The sequence below is a fragment of the Helicoverpa zea genome, chromosome 2 (assembly GCF_022581195.2).
Source record: "Helicoverpa zea isolate HzStark_Cry1AcR chromosome 2, ilHelZeax1.1, whole genome shotgun sequence".
NCBI lineage: Eukaryota > Metazoa > Arthropoda > Insecta > Lepidoptera > Noctuidae > Helicoverpa > Helicoverpa zea.
In genome coordinates this window covers 12660027-12683854 of record NC_061453.1, presented here as the reverse complement: position 1 = coordinate 12683854, position 23828 = coordinate 12660027, and the positions used below count along the sequence as shown (strand labels likewise).

The window sequence follows — 23828 nt, the reverse complement described above, 5'->3', positions numbered from 1 at the left end:
CATTCAAATCGAAGGATATCTTCATGTGTTCTTCTGTGAAAAACACGTAAAAATTGTGTTTCGAAGAATCACCCCAAAATCGACAAGAGTCAAAAACACTTAGTTTTTTTTCTCTAATAAGAATTGAATATCTACTTACGTTTTTCGTTTAATTAAAATATTAAGTAGGTAGTGTTATTCATTAAAATTATCGACCGCATTGAGTATTGATATGATCATGTTTATGCTGTCCTAGTACTTTACTTTTTTGGTTTGGCCGTATTCTGTAAATTAGTTTTTGACTAATCACCTCGTCCCGGGAAACTTCTTTCCGTACCCGGCTAAAACGTACTTTGCGTTCAGCGCAGAGAGTGTAGCTTCCTAACAGTGAAAGAATCACTGGGTTTGACGCATTTGGTGCACTTCTCAACTTGTACATCATGCTCAAATGGTACACTTCGCAACTGGTGCTCTTCTCAAATAAATTGCTTTGTTATCATTTATTTTGGAGTAGGTGACTCTTTCTTACATATTTTTTTTTCTTATTTTTGTATGACTTATTATAATATTTTTATTTTTTTTGAATTTTTGAATTTTAAAAAATCATGAGCCTTAAATAAATATTTGTATGGGATAAGGGCAGGAGGATGATGATGTATATTTTGAAATAAGTTTGGACTTTGACTGTTTGCCTATAGCAGCGTAGCGAGTGTTTCAAAACTTAGAATCCTGAGCGATAGCGAAGGAATCAAAAGAGCACAAGGTGAAAAATCTTTGCACTCGAGTGCAACACATAACTTTTCATCAATCACCGGAGTTAAGAAGTCAACCTACCAATCTCGGAATTTCGATGCAACTGCTCTCCCCGTGTACCAGGACAGCATAACTTACCTGAGTATTCCAATTTCCCGACGGAAATACTCACCAAGTACAACGATAGCATAAAATACATCAAGTTAATCCCACGAGATCAAGGTATTCAATTCTTATTTGTGAAAAAAAAAAACTAAGTGATTTTGACTCTTGTCAATTTTGAGCAATGAAAAATTTCACAACTACCAGATTTACGAAATAGTACCAAAATACAATATCCACATAAAAAAAAATATATATTTCAATTCTCTTTCTAGGATGACAATATCAACTGTGACAACAAAGGGTTGAAAAAAACAAAAATATTGACAGTAGTACCACGGGTAGTTTTTTCTTGCCCGTGGTACTACCAGACTGCTTGTTAGTACTACGGGAAGAAAAATTTACCCGTGGTAATACTGGTAGTACTATTGGTAGTACCACGGGCAACAAACGAGCTAAGGCTCGAGAGGGTCTCCCTCTATGCCATCGAAAGGTGTGGTACTACCAGAAGATACCCCTAGGAGGGTTTAGCTAGAATAGGTATGACCCTCAATACCGTCGAAAAAAAGACCAAACGAGGCACGTGGAATGTCATTGAAAGTCAATGACATCGACATCGCCTCTGCCATCGAAAGTGATTCAACGATTCATTATTATTTTAACGCAATAACTGCTCTATAATGAAACAAGTAGGTTATGATTATAGATTTTGTTTTATTCGGGACATACACAAGGACATACACAAACACATAACCAAATCTTAATTGCTATTCTACACCCTCTCCTTCCGCTTCTTCGTCAAACTCCCCTTCGTCATCTGCTGTCGCGTCCTGGTACTGTTGGTACTCGGACACCAGGTCGTTCATGTTGCTCTCAGCTTCCGTGAACTCCATTTCGTCCATACCCTCACCAGTGTACCAGTGTAGGAAAGCTTTCCTCCTGAACATGGCCACGAACTGTTCCGCTATCCTCTTGAATATGCTCTGGATAGCTGTTGTGTTGCCAATGAAAGTCGACGCCATCTTCAGCCCTCGTGGCGGGATGTCGCAGACCGCAATCTTGCAGTTATTAGGAATCCATTCCACGAAGTATGTGCTGTTCTTGTTCTGGATATTCACAAGTTGCTCATCGACCTCCTTCATGGACATTCGCCCTCTGAATATCGTGGCCACGGTCAGGTATCTGCCGTGTCTCGGGTCGCAGGCGACCATCATGTTCTTAGCGTCAAACATTTGAAGTGTTAATTCGGGTACGGTCAGCGCTCTGTATTGTTGGGCACCCCGTGACGTTAGCGGCGCGAAGCCGGGGGTGTAGAAGTGTAACCGTGGGAACGGCACCATGTTTACGGCGAGCTTCCTTAGGTCCGCGTTGAGCTGACCCGGGAAGCGCAAGCAAGTCGTGATGCCGGACATGGTGGCACAGATAAGATGGTTCAAATCGCCATACGTTGGTGTGGTGAGCTTCAGCGTCCTGAAGCAGATGTCGTACAGCGCTTCGTTGTCGAGACAGAACGTGTGGTCGGTGTTCTCAACCAGCTGGTTCACCGCCAGCGTCGTATTGTACGGCTCCACTACGCAGTCCGAGACTCGCGGACTCGGAAATACAGAGAATGTCAGGATGATTCTGTCGGGATACTCTTCGCGTATTCTGTTGATAAGGAGTGTGCCGAGGCCGGAGCCAGTGCCGCCGCCAAGTGAGTGTGATACTTGGAAGCCTTGCAAACAATCGCAGCCCTCTGCTTCTCTGCGGACTACATCGAGGCAGGACTCTAGGATCTCCACACCTTCGGTGTAATGGCCTCGTGCCCAGTTGTTCGCGGCACCGTTTTGTCCATAAACGAAGTTGTCCGGCCTGTAGAGGCAGCCGAAGGGGCCGGAGCGCACGGCGTCCATAGTCGCAGGCTTGAGGTCCACCAGGATGGTGCGGGGGACGTACTTGCCGCCGGACGCTTCATTGTAGTACACGTTGATGCGTTCTAGTTGGAGATCGGAGTCGCCGTGGTAGCACCCGCTCGGGTCGATCCCGTGCTCGTCAGAGATCACCTCCCAGAACTGTGAAAAAGGGTTTATTGAGAAACAATGTAAAAAACAAGGAGCCATATCTTGGAAACGCCATCACAACAATCTACAGTGGAACCTGGAGAGATCAACTCACCTTTCCGCCAATCTGGTTCCCGCACGAACCAACCTGAAGGTTAATGATCTCCCTCATCTTGGAAATTTATCGTGCAGGTAAAATACTTGTCAATTTATCGTATAAAATTATCGAAACTTGTTCAAAAAATTGATGCTTAACATTAGCTTAAAAACTAATAAAAAAAAGTAAAAAAAATCTCTACGCAAAAATTACACCGTGTGCATTTTACGTCGGATTTCAGAAAAGTGAAATCAGAAATGGCATTTTTGACGTCCTAGAATTTTGAAATGAAATTCTAGAATATTACCATGCTATTCAAAGTTTTTATGAAACAAACGTAACTGCTGGTGCGATTCCCATATTCAGTAAGTGCCTTTTTCAATACTAAGTTTATACATTTATATTAATGCACCTGAAATATTCAAAGATTTACTTAACTACCCAACAAGAATAAATAGCATAATTTTCACAATACAAGACTAAACTGCCATCTCATAACATTTTCACGAACTAACACAAAGCGGTGAAACACATTTCAGTCAACTGTCCTTTTTACGAGAATACATAAGACGTAGCGAAAAGTTCATCGTTCCCCCGTCAGATGTCCCGAGTGGTCCAGTGGGGTTGTTTTGTTTTCAGCGGCGGCGTACTGTCACTATTGTCATGGCGCTCGCGTGAAATGTCACCGAGATAGCGAATCGTTTATACAATGTAAATTATTAGCTTATCCTGTATGATGTAGTTGTGTTTAATGAGTGCCGTGTGTGTGGTGTGCGAACGACCGTGGAGTGATGTCAGTGGCCGGTGGGAATGCGAGCGCGGAAGAGAAAAAACCAGGTTATTGTGAGGATAGCACGGACAGCGACAATGACACGGAGAGGAAGAGGCTGCTGCGGAGGATATCAACAAGCAAGTGCGTCGGGAGACTAGTGAGTACCATCCTGCTGACACAATCATTAAAGGAGCTGTTGTTTGGGCTTGGGCGTGCCAACTGTCAAACGAGCGGGGAAGGGGGGCTCCATGTGCCCAGACCCAATTTTCGAAGATCAATTTTTCAAGTCATAATGTTTGTTTAGCGACGGTATTAAATTTTGTGTGCTCAAGTAATGAGATGTGGAGTTTGACCTATTTGGGGAGGCGTAGCGTGGAGCGAGGGGAGCGTACGGTGACAATGATTTCCCCAGGATAAAGTTGATCCTTCATACCTATTTATTGATCTTCTTTACGTACTCCGACAGGTGGTTCAACGAACTGAGCGATGCTTGAAACAATGCATTTGTTATTAAATACAAATAATTTACTCCAGTTTATTTAATATTTCGTCAAAATATCTTCACAAGTTTGAGTGGGCGTTCTATTTTTGTTGTCCGCGTTAGTTTTCGACACGATGATAAATCGCTTGAGCCAATAAGAGCGCCATGGATTTTGGCGGTAAAATATTGTTCAGTTAGGAAGACTGATTGCCGAGAGCTTTTCTAGTAAAAGCTTTTCTTTTGTCCATTTAATTAAATTGTGTTAGCCCATTTTGATACAGACGTAGTACAATTATGGTATTAGAATGGCAGCATTTGTGTGTTTTATGTGAGAAATGTCCATTATTTGAAAATAATAGGCAACCTTTATAATTTAACTTATTGGTTGGCCTTATTTGATGGTATCGATCCGTGGCGGTTGCCAATATTTGCATATAAACGCGGTTTTGCCGAACTAACTACTTATCTGCTAATGGATTGCGTTTTCGTATGTACCTACAATTTATGTATGCAAAGGGTCAATTTATCGCCGGCTCGAATTACCATGGAGTCGTTCCATGTTCTAAATTAGTTAATTTGTCGTATTTTGCATGATATATAAGAATGAGCAAGATGCTAATATTTAAATCAGGTTTTATTACATATAAATGTCTACCTATTGTAGGATGCGTTTCAAGGCAAATTAGAGGTACTATTATTTACCTCACACATATTTACACATAAGACATTGCATAAGACGTAACCTAATTTCCAAACTACTATGCCACATCCACTATCTTACACAAACTACGTTATCACATGTTAGAAATGTCAGCTGTCAGTACAGTCTCTCAACTGTCAGCATTATGGGCACCCTGCGTTTTGCCGCGTCCGGCCACGGATGTCCGGTAGCTGTCAATCTTTTGACTGTTACGGTTTTGTGTGCCTGTCATGACACACATCCCTGGTTCGATTCTCATTTGTAAAGAGGTCTGTTTGTATGTAAAGCATAGCAATATTGCCTTTATATACTAGCTGTTCTCTGCGATTCCCTAGGGAATTACTTCCCGCACAAAGATGAAAAGTAGCCTATGTCCTGTCTAAGGCTCTAGACTACCTATTTACCAAATTCCATTTAAATAGGTTTAATAGTTTAGGCATGAAACCGGACGAACAGACAGAGTTATTTTTGCATTTGTAACATTAACAGGTAGGCACAGGGAGCCTTGTATTTTTGTTTATTTATCACCAATCTAGTCGCTTCTTTATATTAGGTATACGAAAATATAAATTCCATTAAAAAATCTTCTTCAACCTAAAAAAAATACTCCATTTCACTCTTACTTATTTGAGCTCACAATTAATTGAAAAGGAGATATTTTCCCAACTTTTTTGTGCCAATTTCCGTCTTAGTTTTTGTGGTTCTATTTGGGAACGGAAGAACACGTAATATTATTTCAAAAAATTCTATTAACTTCGCCTGAATAGGTTTGGACGTGAAACCAATTTACATAAGTGCTTTTTCAAATTATCAAATATACTTACCTACTTCATAATACGGGGGAGGTATATACAGGCAGTATTCAATTACGCTTGATTAATTAAACTAGAAACCACCAGTTTAGTAATTAGTAAATGATCGATAACCTTTTATGACAAACTGCGGTTAGGGCATGTCAGTATATGATTTCTTACTGTATACCTATACTTACCTTACCTTACGTTCTTGGTACTATACTAGGCCGCGAAATCGAATCAAAAGAAACAGTCATTCCACCTAGCAGTTTCTCGCTATCCTATCCTAGCTCTCCTATGGTCCAGGTTTTATCAATCCACGTCCATAGGAAAACAGGGATCTGTAGTTTACCCTGCCTGAAAGAACACATACGAGTATGACAGTAGTCATAGCTTAATTATGTGAAAACCTTTTAAACCCATTACTAAAAAAAATCCTGAACCAATTTCCAGGAACAACCACTTAAAAGCTTAGTCCATCGTATTCCAATTAGAGATCAGTAATCCCAATCCAATTAAAATTACGTATTCACGTCGGGGAATCTAATTACAAAATAGAAAAAAAGGAACTATCCGTCTTCTATCTGAAGTGGTGACAATGAGTTTGGTATTGCATTGGAATTTCAACCTTATATTGTAGAGAATAGAGTAGGTATTGGAATGGGGGTTTCTGAAAAAGGGGGGACGATGAAGTAGTATTTCCGTAGTATGCCTGTATTATACCTGTGGACAGATACGGACTGTGGACGGGTCAAATTGCATCGCCATTTTGTTCATCGCTGTGATGTCGTATTTTTGCACAGTTTGTCCAAGTCCTACCTAAATGCTTAAACCTTTTTCTTTGCTATCATTGGCTACAAGAAATTCGGGAAAAACAAACCAAGAAGCTCAGCATTGTAATTGATAAAACAGCCTGGTTTTCAAATTGTAAAAATCTATCGTTACCGTTATCGATTCGGTTACACGGTTACATAAATCGATCAAAAAATGTAAAAGGTAGCATAGAGAAAAGAAAGATTCAATACCAATTTAGGTCTCATTAAAAATTACATAAAATACATCATAAAAATTAAGCTATAATCCAAACAAAAATTGAACAGACTAAATAAAATCTTAAAGTTTAATGCTTATTTTACGATTCGCGAGAGCAATGACCGCGCGTATACACACACACTTACACGCACACACACACCTACGCAAGTCGTGTTACGTATCCGTGTACTCGTTGGCTTTCGTCCAAAAGTGCGAAGTAGTGCGTTGTGACATTAATTGATTTACTATAACGTATATGTTCCGTTGAACAAGGCTCTTTTATTTTGGTATTAAATAAAAATGAGTTCACGATGTCTTCGTTCTTATTTGAGGATTATAAGCGTAAAGTTTTACGTCCACTTTTACTCATATTTCAGGAGTGGTTGGTGAAAATGTATTAGATTCACCAGTGTGAATAAATACTCCAATATCGTTACTATAAATTTATGCTTACATGACTTACAATATGGTGTTTTACAGAGACAGAGATTTACAGCCAGTTTCTTCATCAAAAGTTAAAGCCAAAGTAAAAGTCAAAGTAATGACTAAAGTTATAGTAACGGTTAAATTCAATTTTTCTATGAATTTTGCTGTCTCTTTAGCCTTGAAAAAACAAATTTGACCGTTACTTTAACTTTAGACATTACTTTAACTTTAACTTTTGATGAAAAAACTGGCCGTAAGACACATAGACAGCTTTTATAGGAAACACCAACTGTGGCAACTTTTACAACGAGAAAGTGAACAAATAAGATGACTTAGCTTTCTTTTAAATCTTCTCAAACCTCAAAGAACTGCATACAATGCTACTGTCACACACATACTGATTTTTGATACACACATTCTAATTGACTTCTCTAATACCTCTATATATTCTTTTAAGATTCAATATTGCTACGGAAAATCTCGCTAGAAATCTCATAGCATAATATCCATAATAATTATTTCTCTCATAAACGGAACTAGGCTCATATCCATAGTTCCGTGGAAGTCAGATCGGAATGTCATTAAGTGACGTCACACGCTTGTTGTGTCGTTGTGGCTTCTCCTATAGATAGTATTAGATATTGGTGCACCTCACTCATATGTGAAACCATGTAGGAGATTGAAGGGGAAGGTAGTTTATGGATATAATTAGATTCTTGCACACCCTTTGGCCTTTTGCCTAGCTCATTTTGAAATGGTTGAAGAATGCAGTTGTGAAATTGGACTCATTCGTCCTAATCTTATTTTTAAACTAGATTAAATTTTCTTTTGTTTTCTACCCAGCCTTTTTCGAACTGCATTGGAGTCGGTTTCCATTTACACTGCAGGTCGACAGTTGAATGTTTGGAGGGTCTGTCTGCCTATTTATATCAACTCAGTTGACCACCACGATAGCCAATGTCAAGACTGGTTGTTAGACTTCTGATTACCCGTAACCTGCCAAAGATGTACTTTCTTTCATTTTAATTCATGCAATTTATGCATAGTATCTAGTTTTAGAGAAATGAAAGTTTGAAGGTGACTTTCCTCTATTGAAAACAGAAGAAATGCACAGCTTTAAAGAATCCCAACACAGTATTTCAACATACCCAAATGTAGTCACACGTTGAACACACTCGAGCACATTTCCTACAACGTTGTTCGTTGCGCTGAGTGCACTTGTGACCGCGAGCACGATGTAATGGGCTGTATGTTGCTCCGTTGTTTCGAGTGGGTGCACGACCCGGCCGCGGTTAGATGCACAACTGCGAATATGTTAGGTGCAACAAGCGGGGCAATTTTGTGTGATATAGCTTTGGTTAGTCGTTGATATTTGGCTATTTGATTTGTGATTTTGATTTTGTTACCCTTGATAAGATTTTAATGAAAATAGTTCAAGGGTTCTAGTAATTAGTACTCGAGAAAGACGATTAATTAGACCGTTAGTATGCGGAAAATAGCAAGTAAGCTCTTTATTCTTAAAAATGTTAAGCTTTAATAGCATTGTAGCTTCCCGTGTTCTAGGAAAATTTTCAAAGGGGTACAAAGTTTTCTCATCGCGTAATAATAAATTAAAATAACGAGCCTTTTCTCCGCACAAGTGCAATTTATATCCTACTAGCTTTTTCCGCAGTTTTAACTGCGTCTGTACTGTTTCATCATCATCATCCGAACCTTTTTCCCAACGGGGTCGGCTTCCAGTCTAACCGGATTCAGCTGAGTACCAGTGCTTTACAAGAAGCGTCTGCTTATCTGATCTCCTCAATCCAGTTACCCGGGCAACCCGATACCCCTTGGTTAGACTGGCGTCAGACTTACTGGCTTCTGACTACCCGTAACGACTGCCAATGACAGCCAGGACCTACAGTTTAACGTGCCATCCGAAACACAACAACGCGTCTATACTGCTTATACCACTTAAAATATAGCTTATGCATATACTAAGCTTTGCTTCGGTAGAAGAATTTTCGAAATCGGATCAGTACATCTGAGATTACCCCTCACAGCGTCCGTAACTCACAATCAATGTTTTATAAGTGTTGAGAACCTATAGAAGAGATTCCTGAATAAGTTTACATTATGCATTATGCATTATGCATTATGTTTGCAGTAAAGTCGTGGTGGCCTAGTGGGTAAAGGACCAACCTCTCAAGTATGAGGGCGCGGGATCGATCCCAGGTCAGGCAAGTACCAATGCAACTTTTCTAAGTTTGTATGTACTTTCTAAGTATATCTTAGACACCATTGACTGTGTTTCGGATGGCACGTTAAACTGTAGGTCCCGGCTGTCATTGAACATCCTTGGCAGTCGTTACGGGTAGTCAGAAGCCAGTAAGTCTGACACCAGTCTAACCAAAGGGGTATCGGGTTGCCCGGGTAACTGGGTTGAGGAGGTCAGATAGGTAGTCGCTTCTTGTAAAGCACTGGTACTCAGCTGAATCCGGTTAGACTGGAAGCCGACCCCAACATGATTGGGAAAGGGCTCGGAGGATGATATGCAAAACAACCTTGGTAGATATATACCTATGTAGGTAATATTCCTCTAGAGTAGGCGGTACTATGAGCACAAATGTTTAATTACTGCAAGCGAGGCTGTGACGATTAAAACCACTACTTTTGTTTGAACACTTTTCATTCTTACTGTACGTGGGAGTACATTTTAGACAAAAGGTTTTTTACAGAACAGAACAATAAACTAGCGTATAAATGAAACCAAGTACGGAGTAGTTTTTTTCTTCGTAAGAGATTTAAAAGCTACCAATGTTGTTATTTGTATAGGTAGTGGTGGAAAAGATAGGTTTTTTTAAAGAATCCAGTCTGTTGTTGTGCCGTTGCAGATTAAAAGCCTTTTTGTAGTAGCAGTCTTGTGACACAAACCCATCCCCGTTGATATCATACGTTATGTAGTAAATACATAGTCCAAACCACTCTTGAATATTTTTTAGACAGGCGTTTTCATACTACAGGATTTTCAGGACAACTACCGATTCTAATTATGTTTCTAATAATGTGTCGGGCTTAAAAAAATCGAGCGAAAAATCTGCTGTAAAACAAATTCTTTGCTATTAAGTTATTATAATCAACTAATCGTGACCAATTTTCTTTTCTTATTACTTTTATAACCCGTCGTTAAGCTATCGCGTTATATATCTATAAATCGCGTTCATTAAAATAAACACCATGGTTCGTTTCGACCAGACGTTGGTATTCAGTCACCACGAAGGTTTTATTCCTCGTTTATTAATTAAGCGGCAAAAATTCTACGCTTTCAAATGAATTATGGTCGGAATAGAAATTATTGTGGCACCGCGGCCCTTTGTACCCGTTTTATTAATTTTAATTTTAAAATGTTTTATCGTTATGACGTAACAGCCGTTTAGACGTTATTTTATTTCGTAGAATAAATATGAAGTACCCATTTAGAACACTTTTGCCTTTCTTCAGTCTTGCTATGGCCTGGTCGCCCTATAGGTAGATCGTTTTCTGAACTAAATAGGTACATAGGAATCCCCCGATTTTTAAAACGGACAATGAGAGTGTGGAAATATGGATTACCTAAATACCTATGTGTGCGCACTCACACACACTTGCATTGGCAGCACGGCTCACTTTACTCAAAATAATTATAACTAACTAATTATAATAATTCTCTCAAAACTTCATTTACCTTGTTCACCTTTAAATCTCAGTATAGAAAGTTGAAAGTTACAACAAAATAAATTATAGGCGTCGCGATTTCTCCGTTTACAAACGCCTTGGCTTTCGATGTCCTCAAAGTGTTAGACATGATCACGGAGTAAGGAAAGTTGAGCGGAGATGCCATGGTGCAGGTAGGTCAAGAGCCTGCTTGTGGGTCAAATTCGGAGGGCATGACCAAAGTGACCAGTTACGAGTGAACTAACGAGGCGTTCAGGTTCTTTGAGACATCTGTCAATGATTTTTGGTATTAAAAAAAATGGTCGGATATATCGGGTGTGTCGTTCATAATCACATTAAATGAAATGCGTTAATATACTGGTTAATATATGTCCATTAACACAAAGAAAAATACGTAAAAATAAAAAAAATGATTTTTTCAAACAAAGTAGGTAAATAGAATAAAAATGTGCGAAAATTAGAACACCATTTAAAAGTCAGTCATTACAAACAACTGTAATTCTCCCTTGAAAACTGACAGCTGTCAACTGATCAAAACATTCGATACTCCTCACTTTATCTCTGCTTTACACATGATGTTGTAAATTATAAAAACGAAAAATGACTCCTGTGGCTAAACCACTGAATGGATTAGGTTATTTTTTTTACAATTCGCCATAGAATATCATAAAGTATATGCGATAGAATTTAATGTGATTGTGAACGATACACCCGATATAAGGGCATATAAGGGCGAAAACAGTAACGTTCATCGTCCCCCACTCACCCGCATTTTGACGCTCTACTGTCTTAGGAACTTTTCGTTATGGCATCTCCGCTAGTCATTTTGTTCTCCATGGACATGATTTTATCGTCAACTTTCTGTGAAGCTAATTAAGTATTCGTGTCCTTTGTGTTAAGATTAAAAACGGTACGAGTAACCTTCAAGAGAACTTTCTTATTCCGAACGTGGTTTTATTTGTTTAGGCAAAAGGTTTGTGAATAATTGAGCGCTTAATAAGAGGAAAAATGTTGGATAGTGACGAAATTTTCAAGTAGTTTTATTTCTTCTTTAGTTTTTACGTTGTTAAATAAAATTAAGAATCGTATTTCTTTTTTGTCTCAGGTAAATATCGAGAGTTCGTTGACAGCTCTTATACATGAATCTTTGTCTTTCAAAGACACTTAGTATATTTCACGAGTGAAAAGACGAATCGATTATCTTTGAATTAACCTGATACACTAGATTATTTTTTTTTACATACCAATAGTTTTATTTTTTTCGGTAATTTTAAGCTCAAAATTTATAATATCAACAATTTATAAGGAATAACTATTTCTCTACAAAATGATTCGTATCAAAAATATCAAAGGAACAATTCCATGAATCGAACTTTGATGCTATATTTTATGCGCGGTAAATATAAAATTAGAGGAACTCCATATTGAAGTTATTGCGCAAATGAAATTGTATATCGCACGGTGCATTTTTATTTTATGCAATTTTCTATTTACGTTTTCTTTATTCGTACAAAGTATACGTAGTTCTGTTGCACTGATTGAATCTTTGTCCTTTATTATTATTCGGTAAAGGAGATGATGATATTATAAATTGTTTTTAAAGTACATTTTTATATGCTAGCAGGATGAAGAAAAATCCTGTATTATAGTTCCAATTAACAGCTAATCTATTTTATACACATAATCTTATGTCATTAAGTTTGCCCGCCAGGGCTGCGTGATTGTTCGAAAGAGTTAACGCGGCCCTGGTACATAAAGGACTTAAAAGAAGAAACATAGTGGGTTAAGTAAAGAGTTTGACACTCCCCCACGTTGCACCCGGTATTTGATGAATTCCCATAAAAAAACGTTAAACTAGCTATCGCTGGATAAAAAATATCCTCTCAATCTATTCCAGTTTTAAACGCGTTATTAATATTGAAGTGTCATAAACAGATTCCGCCATTTTTCTTTTTAATTCCGCATGTCTAGCTAAGTTTTCCGCACGGTTGCGTTCACGTGGTATTAAGACGTCGTCTGAACTTTTGAAGAGGAAATGTAAATTTCATTTTATTTACTAGCATTTTAATAAATTTTAATTATGTAAAAGTCGAATTAGTAAATTGATATAGATTTAAAAAAATAAGGAATTTCGCATTTGTTTACTCGGATTCAAAAACTTATCGAAAATTAGGTTCTCTTTCAAAAACACAAGATGTCTTTAATTATGACCGCGATATCAAAGGAAAATAAATCAAGGCATTTATAGGCACATTTTGTAGTTAGTGTAAGTGTAGCAAACTAAAAAGCTGTACAAAAGCTGTACATAATAACTAATAACACGGCACACATAATTGCTTTTATCATACTCATTATTTTTCCTAAAACCCACACTACTAACGACATGCTCACGTGAAACGTCACAATATTCTCTGGTATCTCCCTGAGCGGTTGACGTTAAGCGCTTTACCGCCAATCGGGATGATCCTGTGAGACAGCGCTGCTGAAATCTGCTTTAAGTTCATTTGTTTAGTACCTTTGTTAGTATGCTTAGCTACGGTATTTTGAGAGGTATATTTAAAAGCACTTTAATTGGGAAAATGCAAGTAATTTGCTGATTATAATATATTATAATATAATAAGAACCTACCTGGTTCTCTACAGGCAAGAAGTGGCTTTATAAATGTCATTTACGCCAAAAAGATGTTTTACAAAGGCGATAGTAATATTTAATCAATAATTAATACTAAATGACTAACGGCCAGTTTTTTCATCAAAAGTTAAAGTTAAAGTAATGTCTAAAGTTAAAGTAACGGTCAAATTTGTTTTTCAAGGCTAAAGTGACAGCAAAATTCATAGAAAAATTGAATTTAACCGTTACTTTAACTTTAGTCATTACTTTGACTTTTACTTTGGCTTTAACTTTTGATGAAGAAACTGGCTGTAAATGTCATTAAAAAAGGTGCACCATACGACATTACCATTACGAGACCAAACATGAAGACGTCCACTTCAGAGTTACCCTTTACCACATACTACCTTATCTAACATTAATAACACTCTTCTTATTACCTCGAAATAACGCCAGTATGTTTGTCTGTCACCAGCCGGTGGTCAAGGAGGGTTACCTGATGAAGCAGACGCGCAGCTTCCAGCGATGGCAGCGCCGGTACTTCAGGCTGCGCGGGCGCACGCTCTACTATGCCAAGGAGAAGGAGGTCAGTGTAGATATAAGGTTGCTATTATTTTTGAAAAATGGGTTTGGTCAGCCGACGTTTAAAGGAAAAATGTGGATACCTAATTCGTATTTTACATAAACCATATACAGTATATATATTAGGTACGCAGTTTTATTTCGTTTACATATTTTAAGTACGCACACATTTGTGTGTGAACAAGAAATGGAGGTTGAAGTTTCGCAAACATACTAGAAATATTCGCAGGCAATTTGCTAATGTTTGTTAGAGCGAGTAGACCAGAAGCGACATTTTGTGTGCGACATAGTGCAGCATAAAAATGATTTTAAGACGAGACGTTATATTTAGTTTATTTTAGTGAGAAGTTGTTTTTCTTTTGTTAGAAAATGTGACTTGTTTACTTCATGTCAGCACTCTTGTGTGCATAAGTATATCTATATGTATCATCCAACAAAGACTTGTTATTGTATTCTAACTTAGACGCGTCAAAAATATCTATTACGTTCGGTACTGCATATCGTATTTCCTTGTCTTCTTGTCTTAATTTGATTAATATAATATCATCATCATCATCATCTCAACATAGGACGTCCACTGCTGATCATAGGCCTCCCCCTTAGATCTCCACATATACCTGTTGGAGGCGACCTGCATCCAGCGTCTTCCGGCGACATTTATAAGGTCGTCTGTCCACCTTGTTTGTGGACGTCCTACGCTGCGCTTGCTAGTCCGTGGTCTCCACTCCAGCACTTTTCAAGCCCATCGGCCATCCGTTCTGCGAGCGATATGGCCTGCCCATTGCCAACATTGTCAATGCCATTGTTAAAATAATATCTTCCAACTAAAACGTATTCAACGAACTAGAAGTATAACAAAAGATGCTAATTTTTTCTTATTCCCTATCCCATATTTTGTTTCGTTGTTCAAACCAATTTCCTCATACAATATATTATTACCATAATATAATGGAGAATTCGTTTTACATAAATATACAGGTATACTTTATAACTAGGTGTGCCCCGCTGTGTAACTTGCCCACGCACGAAATTCTTGGCCAACCTTACTTTATTCGGTCCTTAATAAAACATTATTATAGTATTTATAAATGTATATAGTTAAAATAGCTAAGTCGATTTTAAATAGGAGAAGAATAAACCCTCGAGATGGTCTGAAAAAATTTGGTTGATTTTGTATCGCATTTACACGCTCAAACAAACAAACTTTCTAATTTTACATGTCAGTATCTAGATAGCTTTTCTATAGTCAACGACAAAATATTGTAGTATACAAACTTTTCAAGATGGCCGCCATAGTAATTTCCGAGATTGACGTAAGTGGAACATCTCGCTGCTAGGGATGCTGCGGCGGGATAACGCGTGCGTTCAATTAGATTTATAATGAGATTTTTATTTATAAAGCTTTATATATTACCTATATGGTTTTATATACCAGCCATATAATTTAAAAGATGAGTAAGCGTGTAGTCACTTGGTCGTAGCACGTAGGCTTTGCTGCGTAGGCCTTGTTGCTACGCACTACGCTTTATTACGCCGTAGTCAACATAAATTAAGAACTTCATAAAAATGAGAATGAATAATATACATTTAAAAAATAATATCTATAATATGTACATAGTTAGTAGTTCAAATATCAGTGAAATGTATGGTGGCGTTCTGTTCGTTCGACTAATGGGTTTCGTTGAATTAGATTTAAAATTTAATTTAATTTATTTATTCATTCTCATTTTTATGAAGTTCTTAATTTATGTTGACTACGGCGTAATAAAGCGTAGCGTGTAGCAACAAGGCCTACGCAGCAAAGCCTACGTGCTACGACCAAGTGACTACACGCTTACTCATCTTTTAAATTATATGGCTGATATATAAAACCATATAGGTAATATATAAAGCTTTATAAATAAAAATCTGATTATAAATCTAATTGAACATTTTAAATTAAATTTCATTATAAATCTAATTGCATTTGTGTTTGAATTGTAGTGTATGTCACTATGGTTTTATCGATTTTATGTCATAAAACTTCTTGTAGTAGGTAGTCATTTTTAGTCTCCGATGTAAAAAGAACGGTGTTATGAGTTTGACCGCTATGTGTGTCTGTCTATCTGTGATACTTTAGATCTTAAACGGATGAACATATTGGGATACTTAATTGAAACTGGTTAAACTGTTATATTTAAAAATGTATTCATAAATAATTTCTGCATCTATTGCGTAGCATAGACAAATAAAGAGTCCTAAAGCTTGATCCTCCTAAATCAAAATTTTGGTCCATTTTACCCTTAGTGACATGAATCCCAAAAATGTTTTTTTACAGCTGTGTTTACGTAGATTATTATAACAATATAATTATTCTGTCATCGGCCATGGCTTGCGGATTATTCGCTTACAAGGGATGTCAGTGGGCGATCAATCTTAATTCTTTACGAATAATGATTGATGCGGGACGGAACTTTGTGATACTGGGTATTATGCTTATTATTCAATTATTATTTGATACGTCTGGTTGTTTATAATGACTTCAATATATACAAAAACACGAGAAGTTGAGCCAGTTTTTCATACGAAGGGAAAACTACTTGACTTAACATTGAATAGGATTGTTACACGCGTATAAAGATTCTTAAAAAAAATTGCGTGTTGAATTATATAAAAAAATAGAATATTGAAAATACAACTGATTCAAAAGGCAAAAATGTCATTGGCCTATAGCACTCTCAAATATTTACAAATTGAATCCCAACCTATTTTCAACCGCTGCCACAAAATGCGACTCGTGCCTGCCATTCAAGAAAACCCAAATAGAAAACTATTTCAATGAATCTAAAAATTGAAACTGATGCCTCTAAATAGATTTTCTAGTTTCAGTTCACAAATATAAAAAGTCAAGTCCATGGAGAAGAAAGTGACTAGCAGAGGTGCCATAACTGAAAATCGCCTAAGAAAGTAGCGCTCCAAAATGCGGGTGAGCGGGGGCGAGGAACATTACTGCTCTCGCTCTTATATCCTTGGACCCGACCATTTTTTGTAATACCAAAAATAGTTGACACATGTCTCGTCTCAAAGAATCCGAATTTTTCGTTAGTTCACTCTTACGTAACTGATCATACCCACCGTTCGCATTTGACCTAGGCAAAGGTACCTGACCTACCTACATTATGGCATCTCCTCTCTTTCTTTACTCCATGGTCAAGTGTGACAGTTCAACAGTTCACCTACATACGAAGTGGGAGCGTCTGGAGATAACTTAGTGCATACATTTGACCTTATTTGGTCCACTTAGCGCTATTTCCGTTCTGATTTCGATGAATTCGAGAATTAGAGTTTATTTGTGTTATAGTAGGTTCTGCCCACGGCGTCGCCTACGTTCGGAAATTCCCGTTTTAAGGACGGAGTAGTAAGGGTGTTGTGAGTCACTGTGTTAGTAGGTTTTGGTAAGTGAAATGGAGTCTTATGATAACGAAAATCATTTATTATAAATTATAAATGGTTTTGGTATTTTTCAGCCTTTTTCTAGTCTAACTAAAATATGTCATTCTAATCAAGAATGAAGGGTGGTAAACTGTGAGCAACCCTCACGCGACTAATGTCACGCATGTATTTATAACTAATTGACTTCACACCTTGTTGGTCCTAAAAATAAACTTGTTTAGTTTATGACCTTTTCATGTACTTAAAACCTTTCTCATTCAAACTAAGCAGTCTATAATGATTCTTTATCACTTGAATAAGTGATAATGTTGACCCTCGCACCTAAATAATGCCTGTTCACTGTGCTTAAATACACTCCCAACTTAAATATTTATACGCAGGCTGTAGCCGCGTAGCGCCGTAGCGGCGTAGCGCGTAGCGGGGCGGAGACAAAAGCCTACCATTTACTAGATACGCTAGCGTACTACAGCTACGCTTTAAATCGCTATCTCTTTCTATCTCCGCCTATACGAGCTGCGAAAGTGAGCGCAGAAGAGATAGCAGCAGTGTCATCCCTATTTATGTTGGCTCATCCACGATTGTGTATGTCAGCGGCGTACACCTGCTTTCCCGAGACTGCTCGGCGCCTCGCCCGCCTAGACATCGCCAGTCGCGCTTTCGGCGCTGCGACGGACACACGCTCGGTCTATGTCGGTCGCATCGAAAAACAGTGCGATATATAAATCTAAAAATCTTTAATGAAAATCTATCTTAAAAATTCTATTTCGCAATAAAGTATGCCTTAAAAGTGATCTTCGTGTTAAGTATGCCTTTTCTAAATGTTTTGTGTGTGGTGTGAGTGTTTCTTCGTAAAACTGACCTGGTTTTTATTTTGATAACTCTTGCACAATTTTTTTGCTGTGCTGTGCCGATCAGCTGGATTTACGAAGTAAGTCAAATTATAATTTACTTTCATCTCAAAGGAAAATACAAAATGTTTCATTCAAATTAACCGCAAATGCCGGGTCCGTAAAAAAGGACCAAATACGATCACATCAATTCAGAATCAATTTTTGTAACTTATAAGTTGGTGTTTTATAAGCCTTTCATGTCAATCAAGAATTATTACTTCAAATATATTTTTTAACTTGTCAAGTAAGTTCAACTCTTTAGTTCTATATAAACTAGAAAACCACGTCTTTCTTTTATCAGAATTTATGTTAGCACTTGCACTGCGACAAATGAAAAATACAAAGGTGCTTTTATAATAAAAATGTGGAACACTAGAGTCAGAAGTGCTAGCATAGACTACACTCTGCGAAATTACTTTTTGTTTCATATTTTAAACTTAAGATAGGGCTTGTGTCTTATCTTTCATGATAGCAAAAGAATAAGCCATTCTTTTGTTATCATGAAAGATAATAAGAACTAAGCTCTGAAAACATTGGCCTCATTAAAATGTGTCTTGTATTAAACATGCTGTTTGGCAGGGCAATAAGATATGTTTCACGGTTAAAAGGACCAAAAAGAAGAAACATAGAGTCTAACATTAAAAAAAATACTCCAAAAAAGGTGATATCAAACATGAAATACCTACGTATTGTACAAAACAAAAACTTTCTAATAAATCAACAAAGCTCTTTACAAGTTTTCGAACGAAACAAATGAAAGTTTTAATACTATTAGAACTTATTTTACACGGACCGTAATAATTTATAAATGGAATACTAAATTATTAATTTGACATTAGAACTCAGAAATACAAATGGGCACGTCAAATTTCAAATTCAAATATGGAACGTAAATATGGCGGAGTATCGTACTTGACAATATTGTTCAACTGGTGACAATTTAATTTGGAATTTGGTATTCGAAAATTATTGATGCAAATTGTAAAGGCGCGGCTCCACCGCAGTGCACGCTGTGCACGGACACGCGACGCATTTTAGCTGCGTGTATTCATTTGTTTGTCAACGTGGGTCTACGTTTCCACTGAAGTACACGAATATGACCCACGACTATGTATAGCGTGGCACGGCGCACGGGTAAACCCACGCTGACAGCGTTGAGCTACGTAACCGCTTACAACAACTGCTCTGCGATAACCGAGCTGTACATAGTCGTGGGTCTTATTCGAGTACTCCAGTGGAAACGTAGACCCACGTTGACAGCGTTGAGCTATGTAACCGCCTATTCGAGCAAGCCACGCGTGTATCAATGACGTCAATTCATGCGTAGCCTCTCCGTGGGTTGCAGTGGACACAACCACATACATTTTCTTACAAAGCGAAGCTTAATACACGTGCGTAGCCTCTCCGTGCACCGCGGTGGAGCCGCGCCTTAATTGAATTAACTTTGATGTTTGGACAGTTGGTACCTTTGTTTGCATTTAGTGTTTTTGTGGTTGGTAACATAGGGAATCCGTAGTTGTTCTTTTTGGACGTTTTTCGGAATTTAATTTTAAACAAGTTTTTTTTCTTCTGATTTTTTATTAGTTATTATACCGTCTCCTTTTATTCGCATGAAGCCAATGTTTGTTTTGTTAGAAAGAGTCAGCAAAGACTTTATCATTTTCCATAAGTAGGTACCTAAACGGAATCGAAAAAGTTTGTAAGTCGTTACACCTCCTAATGATATGATGATAATAAAGAGGAAAAGGTTATAATATATTTAATCTGTTATTTCCTACAGGTAATTTATAACAATATCTCAATGGGATTTAGAGGTAACCTTTAGGCTTGGAGCCAGAATAACTTTGTATAGGTACCTAAATAAGATTACGTTAGTACAAAGGACCAATATTCCTTTAAGCCAAAACTTTACTAATAAAACATTTATTCACTAAATCAAGAAACAAATTTAATTACCAAGAATATTCCCAATTTAGCTTTTATTACGAAACAAATTATTTACATTAATTTATCCCGTGACACTGAAACTAATGTACAAAATAAGCAAAAAGCAGAATATAATCAAGCGAGCGGCCATTACAAACGGTAACAAAAACTCCTTTGATCCTCAACCTTTAATATCTTGATTAAACAGCCCATAGCCATGGCCGTGTTTGTATATAATTTCGAAATTGGAATACGAAACAAAAACTAAACCAAAGTAATTTCTAAACGCGAACGTAAATCAAATTTCATTAAAAAAACGTGCCGTAACGAGTTACGTTCGAAATTCGAAATTAAATAGCTGAAGTTTTGGTTGCGTAAGGTAATGAAATAACCCTATGGTTTTATACCTTTTTTTGTTTACTTTGAGTTTGTTTGACAAAGGTTTTGATGATTAATTTATTATGGGTTGCCTTTTTGAACTCATACTAAAATATAAACGTAATTTTAATATACGCATACATTAAACCTGAACTGTTTTTATAGATAGAAAAAATCATATTATATCTTAAAATAAAACATGCTAGTTTGTTCCATCTTAAAACAATACTCCACTTAAATGAATACTTTATGCGAGAGACTATTTTCATGTTTCTTAGAAATCTCATGAAGATTAACGTGAAAGCCTGCGTCTTTTATAGATATAAAAATGTATGTTTAATGAACCGTTTCAAGAAATGTTAAACTATTGAAAATTATATTATCCTGAGTCAAAGACAGCTTGTGAATGGAACGATGACATTAACGTGATTCAACTCACCATAGACTAAATATTGACTCAATAGCAATTGTATGCAAAACTATAAATTGTTGCTTCATTTTGCAAAATGTGTTTAAAAATATGTTGTATACGTAGTTCTATGCCATGTTTATTAAAATTGTAGAAAATGAAGACATTTAAGTCCTATTGAAAAGTGAAAATGGTCTGTTCGTGAAAATTGAAAATGGTCTCCCGAGCCTTTTCTCAACTAAAATGTTGGAGTCGACTTCCATGCTTACCGTATGTATCTGTGTACCAATGATTTACAAGAAGCGACTGCCTATACATACATATATGATAGCAAGGTTTGTTTTCCAAAATGAGACAAATTCAATTTCAGATTTAAATTTTTTTTCGCCTTACTGTCATTATGGGATATTTTCTAAAGTATAAGTAAATTCGTATTGAAAATAATGATCCATTTTCTATACAAGATGGTCTGTGAATGACAGACAGGAGAATAAAGAAATTTTTAAATTCAGCCCTCCCTGAGGTTTTGTTTTTATTTTTTGAAATTGATGTCGTTACTTTCTTATGAGATTGGTAATGCTATAATTTGTTACTTATTTGGAATATTTGTTTTACTATAAACGATTATTACGTCGTATTATTTTATTTAAAAAAACTAGTCATTGTTCCGCGGTTTCACCCGTGTCCCGTGAGTACTAAACTGTTATATTATACTTAACTTTTACTTGTACTTAACAGTTATAAAATATAGTCCAGTTTACTCGGGAAGAGTGTAGCATTCTAACCGTGGTAGAATTTGCCAAATCAGATCAGGAGTTTCGGAGCCCTTGGCTGTCAAAACAAAAATGTTTCCTCTTTGTTAAATTAGTATAGATTATTAGAACAAAAATAAAAACAACTGGGCAGACACGATATGCCACAAAATATGACGTCTATTATATCCTGCACTCATACTAACAAGCCATTCAATTCCACCATCAAAGGCTTAACGAGCACTAGGTATACTCTAGTGGATTATATTTTCTTCAAGTACCTTCCCTCCTAGAGTTATCTGCAAGGGAAATGAGTGAGGTAACGACGATGCTAGGTAATAACCCACTATGCTGCCATCCCGAACGTGTAACGATCTGAGCCCCAGTACTGACTTTTCCAAGTCCTCGATACTTATGGCTGATTTACATTGAGTCAGTAACTAACGTCAGTCCACTGACAAGTCAGTGCTGACCCGGCACTGCCATCGTGTAAATTGATTGTGTCAGTAGGGGAACGCGGGGCTGGTACTAACAAATTTTGTATAATAGTTTATATTTTCTTTGATAATGAACTTTTTTGTTTATTTTTTTATTAACAACATGCTTTGGTTATTCAGCTACGATATTAGTATCAAAATACATCCGGTATGTAAGTGCTTTCAGAAAGAGAGCCTTGAAAACCAAAGAAGTCATTTGTTAATACATGCCCCGCATTTGGGGCAAATATTAACGGAGCTGGGGTACGTATTAACTTAAGGGGCAATTATTAACAGAGACAATTTTTTTATGAAATACTTAAATAAAACATCATTTACACGAATAAAAATGTTTTATTATAGATGTATAGTTATACATATATATATATATTAAGCCTAAACAAGTTAACACACAATTTAAACAACGTTTTAAAGTTACTAAACTTTTCATAATCAACAATCTTTAAAGTTTTTATAAATCAATACTAATTAACCACTATATCTACTGAGTATTTGAGCTTTTAAGCCTTCAAACATTTGTTAAAATAGTTTAAACTTAATAATTAAGTATTACGTAATCAGTCCCATAAAGTTTTTGTATCAACAGTTTTAAAGAATCACAATGAGTTACCTTAAACAATAAACTATTTAAATCTACATTTATCAACAATTCTCACAGCGTTAATTAATACTTTTTAGTATCAGACAGTCTTTAAGTTACACTAGTTTAAATGATCTTTATCTAATTTGTACTTAAAAGTAGACAGAAAATATATACCTGTCTAGTTTGTTTTTGTAAAAAATTAATCAGAATACTCATCATCTGAGATACAGTTGAGGCATATGTATTTTATGATATCACCCTTAATACAGGTGATGTGAGCCCATCCTTTGCATAAAATACATTGTATCCAATCAAGTCCAGATGTATCGTCATTATAAGACTCGGCGCAAACTAAACAACAGCAGGTATCTTCTTCACTGTCATCCTGAAGAATATGCTTCTTCACCTTTTCTACTTCTACTCTCCGGGTTGATTTACCTTTACCTTTCCCTTTACCTGTCCCTTTCCCTTTACCCTTATTTTTAGTTTCAGTCTGACTGGTTTTTATCTTTTTAGATGATTTTAATTTTGCTTCTTCCTCTAAGGCCATTTTTTCGGGAGTATCAGTGAGAATAGTGGATTTCCTTGAACGCTTTCGTTTAGATTCGACACGTGGAGGAGCTTTTGGAAAAGGTCTTACTGTTTCTATATTAAATTTCTCTGTAGGCTTCGTATTTGATGGTCCTGGATCATTTGACAGTTCTGGTCCATTCCACGGTGCTGGTTCATTTGACGGTCCTGGTTCATTTGGCGGTGCTGATTCATTTGACGACCCTGGTTCACTCAACAGTCGCTGCTCATTTGATGGTCCCGGCTCATTCGATGGAACTTGCGATAGCTGATCAATAACCTCTGAAACACTTATGTGTATATCAGGCATGTTATCTAAAATTTCAT

At 36.8% G+C, this 23828-nt stretch overlaps 2 protein-coding genes across 2 annotated transcripts in view; one reads left to right on the top strand and one right to left on the bottom strand.

The window, feature by feature from the left end:
* Positions 1 to 1601: 1601 nt before the first annotated feature.
* On the bottom strand, positions 1602 to 3180 carry LOC124640961 (tubulin beta-4B chain-like). Its single transcript, XM_047178948.1, has 2 exons — positions 2989 to 3180; positions 1602 to 2885 (listed from the first exon to the last, which is right to left on the bottom strand). The coding sequence occupies exons 1-2, from the start codon at positions 3043 to 3045 to the stop codon at positions 1602 to 1604; spliced, it is 1341 nt and encodes a 446-aa protein (XP_047034904.1). The 5' UTR covers positions 3046 to 3180.
* Positions 3181 to 3650: 470 nt separating this feature from the next.
* LOC124640943 (diacylglycerol kinase eta) overlaps positions 3651 to 23828 on the top strand; it is a 178209-nt gene continuing 158031 nt past the window's right edge. The window contains exons 1-2 of the mRNA XM_047178924.1: positions 3651 to 3899; positions 13958 to 14068. Of these exons, the coding sequence (XP_047034880.1) occupies positions 3762 to 3899; positions 13958 to 14068 (249 nt within the window). The 5' untranslated portion in view covers positions 3651 to 3761. The remainder of the gene's footprint in view (positions 3900 to 13957; positions 14069 to 23828) is intronic.